Source organism: Heteronotia binoei, chromosome 15 (assembly GCF_032191835.1).
Source record: "Heteronotia binoei isolate CCM8104 ecotype False Entrance Well chromosome 15, APGP_CSIRO_Hbin_v1, whole genome shotgun sequence".
Taxonomy (NCBI): Eukaryota; Metazoa; Chordata; class Lepidosauria; order Squamata; family Gekkonidae; genus Heteronotia; species Heteronotia binoei.
The window spans coordinates 17,169,751-17,172,825 of record NC_083237.1 but is presented as its reverse complement, the minus strand read 5'-3'; the positions used below and the strand labels follow the sequence as shown (position 1 = coordinate 17,172,825).

The 3,075-nt window shown below is 45.1% G+C and overlaps 1 protein-coding gene across 1 annotated transcript; it reads left to right on the top strand.

Annotated features, from left to right (window-relative positions):
- The first annotated feature begins 436 nt into the window (after positions 1-436).
- LOC132583212 (putative olfactory receptor 2B8) lies at positions 437-1,378 on the top strand. The gene has a single exon (XM_060254878.1). It carries the CDS (start codon positions 437-439, stop codon positions 1,376-1,378), a length of 942 nt encoding a protein of 313 aa, XP_060110861.1.
- Positions 1,379-3,075: the final 1,697 nt, after the last annotated feature.

Here is a 3,075-nt window from a genome sequence, read left to right as displayed (position 1 = left end):
AGATAGATAGATAGATAGATAGATAGATAGTACTTAATATGCTCCCATTATTTTACATTTCTGTAAATGGCTCAATGCCACAATAAACCTTGACTGACTGACTGACTCTGTGAGGTAATTCAGACTGAGGGGGCATGACTAGTACAAGTTCACCTAGCAAGCTTCCATGGCAGAGGGGAGACCTGCCCCTGGGTCTCAAAGATCCCAGCCTAACACTCAAGCTACTATCCCACGCTGCCTCTCAGAATCATGGACATTCATGTAGAGAGATTTACTACTTTGGGAAGTAATCTAACGCTGCTGATCTTGTTCAGGTTCTTTTGTGCTTGCTGGAGTTTGGTGGGGATGATTCTGTCTGAAAACCAGAACTGACCTAATCTCAAGAAATGGGGCTTTCTCTCTCTGCTGCCCTTATTTCTGCAGGCAGGAGGCCACGATGGATGCTGAGAACCTCACCTCAATCACAGAATTCATCTTAGTGGGTTTCTCCAATCAACGAAAGACTCGGCTTCTATTCTTTGTAGCGATCCTTCTTGCCTACACACTTACCATCCTGGTGAACCTAATGGTCATCTTGCTGGTACAGTTTGACTCCCACCTCCAAACCCCCATGTACTACTTCCTCACACACCTCTCAGGCCTAGAGATCTTCTACGTCACCAGCACAGAGCCTCAGATGATGGCTCACCTCCTGGCTGGGAATGGCGTCATCTCCTACAACCGCTGTGCAGCCCAGATATTTGTCGCCTTATCTGTTGGTGCTACTGAATGCTTTCTGTTGGGCATCATGGCCTATGACCGTTTCCTGGCCATTTGCCAGCCTCTGCTGTATCCTGTTGCCATGGACAGGTGGCAACAGACGCAACTTGCATCCAGTTCATGGGCAGCAGGCTTCTTTTGTGCCTCAATATATGTGGGGTGCACCTTTTGTCACTTCTATTGTGGTCCCAACCAAATGGATCACTTCATGTGTGAGATGCCCTTTGTCTTGAAACTTGCCTGTGATGACACCCACATCAGTCAGGCCATTATTTCTGTAGTTGCAGGGTCAGTTCTTCTGGTGCCAGTTTGCATTGTTCTGACCTCCTATGGGTTTATTCTTTATTCAGTGTTACAAATACGCTCAGCCACTGGATTGCGCAAAGCCTTCTCCACATGCGGTTCCCACCTCATAGTAGTCACTTCATTCTATGGAACACTCTTTGCTACGTACGTGATTCCCCGATCAGAGACTTCTTCAGACCGTGACAGGAAAATTGCCGTGTTTTATGTGGTGTTCACCCCTTTCCTCAACCCTATCATATATACCCTGAGGAACAAGGATGTCCATGCGGCAGTGGCCAGAGCACTGCGAAGAGGTAGGCTTAAACAAAAATGAGTATTAGCTGGAGGAAAAGGGAGCTTCGACAAGACTACATCGGTGTCCGTATATATTGAAGAATAAGGGGATCATGAGGTGGAATCCTGAAGCGATTAAATGATTGTGACATTTCACATATCAGTGAGATTTCCTTTTTAAAATCATAGAATCATAGAGGTGGGAGGGACTTCCAGGGTCATCTTGTCCAACACCAAAAAACAAAAACAAAAAAAACCCTCCAGGATCCCGGGCCTACTGGCCTGGAGAAAAATTGCTTTCTGACCCACCCCAAAGTGGCAATCAGCATTTCCCTGGGCGTGTCAGAAAGGGCCATGAGAACTAAGCACTGAGGCAACCCTGCCTGATGAAACCCTTCACTGAGGCAACCCTTATATGAAGAAATATTCTATAGGCCAGGGGTGGCCAACGGTAGCTCTCCGGATGCTTTTTGCCTACAGCTCCCATCAGCCCCAGCCATTAGCCATGCTGGCTGGGACTGATGGGAGTTGTAGGCAAAAAACTTCTGGAGAGCTACTGTTGGCCACCCCTGCTATAGGCCACAGATATTTTGCTCTGAGAGTGTTTGAGGAGCTGTGATTTCTCCTCATTCAAGTAATTTTTAGAAGAGAAAAATCATGCAGCTGTACTTCCTTAATTCATCCAGAATTCATTCAGGAGTTATTCCGAACTTTATTCTTTCCTTCAGAATCGTGTCCCCACAGGGAAGAAAGGTACATTGCAAGCAGTGTTTGGGGTGGTGGCAAGACATTTGTATTTTGCATTCATTTGCTGCCCCCTGCTGGAGAAGGAAAAGTTCTGCTGTTTGTTGAACTGCATTTTGGAATAATATACGGGAGGAAAAGAGAGATGCTGGAACACTGTGCATTCTTTTAAAACTCAAATGATAACCATGTGTTGTCCAAATCTGTATTGATACAATGGAGTGCAGAAAAAAAAGGACATTTCACATATTCATCTCATGTAACCTAATATGCAAAGGAGTTCCTGCTACAAAAAAAGCCCTGATTATAAGCTATTATTATACATATTTAGTAATTTTGTCACAGGTATCTTGTATTTTCACCTTTTTGTGACTGCTTTCTGTGCCTTGTGTTCAAAGCTGGAGGTTGGCAAGCAACCATACTCCCTCCACCCCCCCCCCCCCCTCCAGCCAGGGTTTCCAGAAGTAGATGCCGAGTTTGGCAGAAAGAGGCAGAAGAAAGGCTGTCGTCCTGTTTGGAAAAGCTTTACAAGGACCCTTTCCTCCTGCCTATATTAACATCCAGGGATCATTTCGTAGAAAAAGGGGTGCTGGAGTTCATTAGCACAGCTCACTTGCATAACTGGCTTGCACATGCCACACACCTGACATCACTGGAAGGTGTACTCAATTATATCAGCTCAACATCTACCTTAAAATGCTTCTGGAATTAGAATTGTCATAATAAAACTTACTCCCATCATACATTTCAAATGACTTTCTCCTATGTGGCCACAGTGGCAGGAGGAAGATTTCCATCTGTCTGCTTGATGTGTTTTGGTTCTTTTCCCATTTTTTTTTTTTGGGGGGGGGGGATATTAGAAAGTTTGTCAGATCTTAGAGTTCAGCAAAATTCTCACAGGGGGCTGAATAATGGAGCCCAGAAGCAAGTATTTGTGTAGGATAAGTATTTGTGGGGGTGGGGGGGGCAGAAAGAAAGAGTGCAATAAAATGT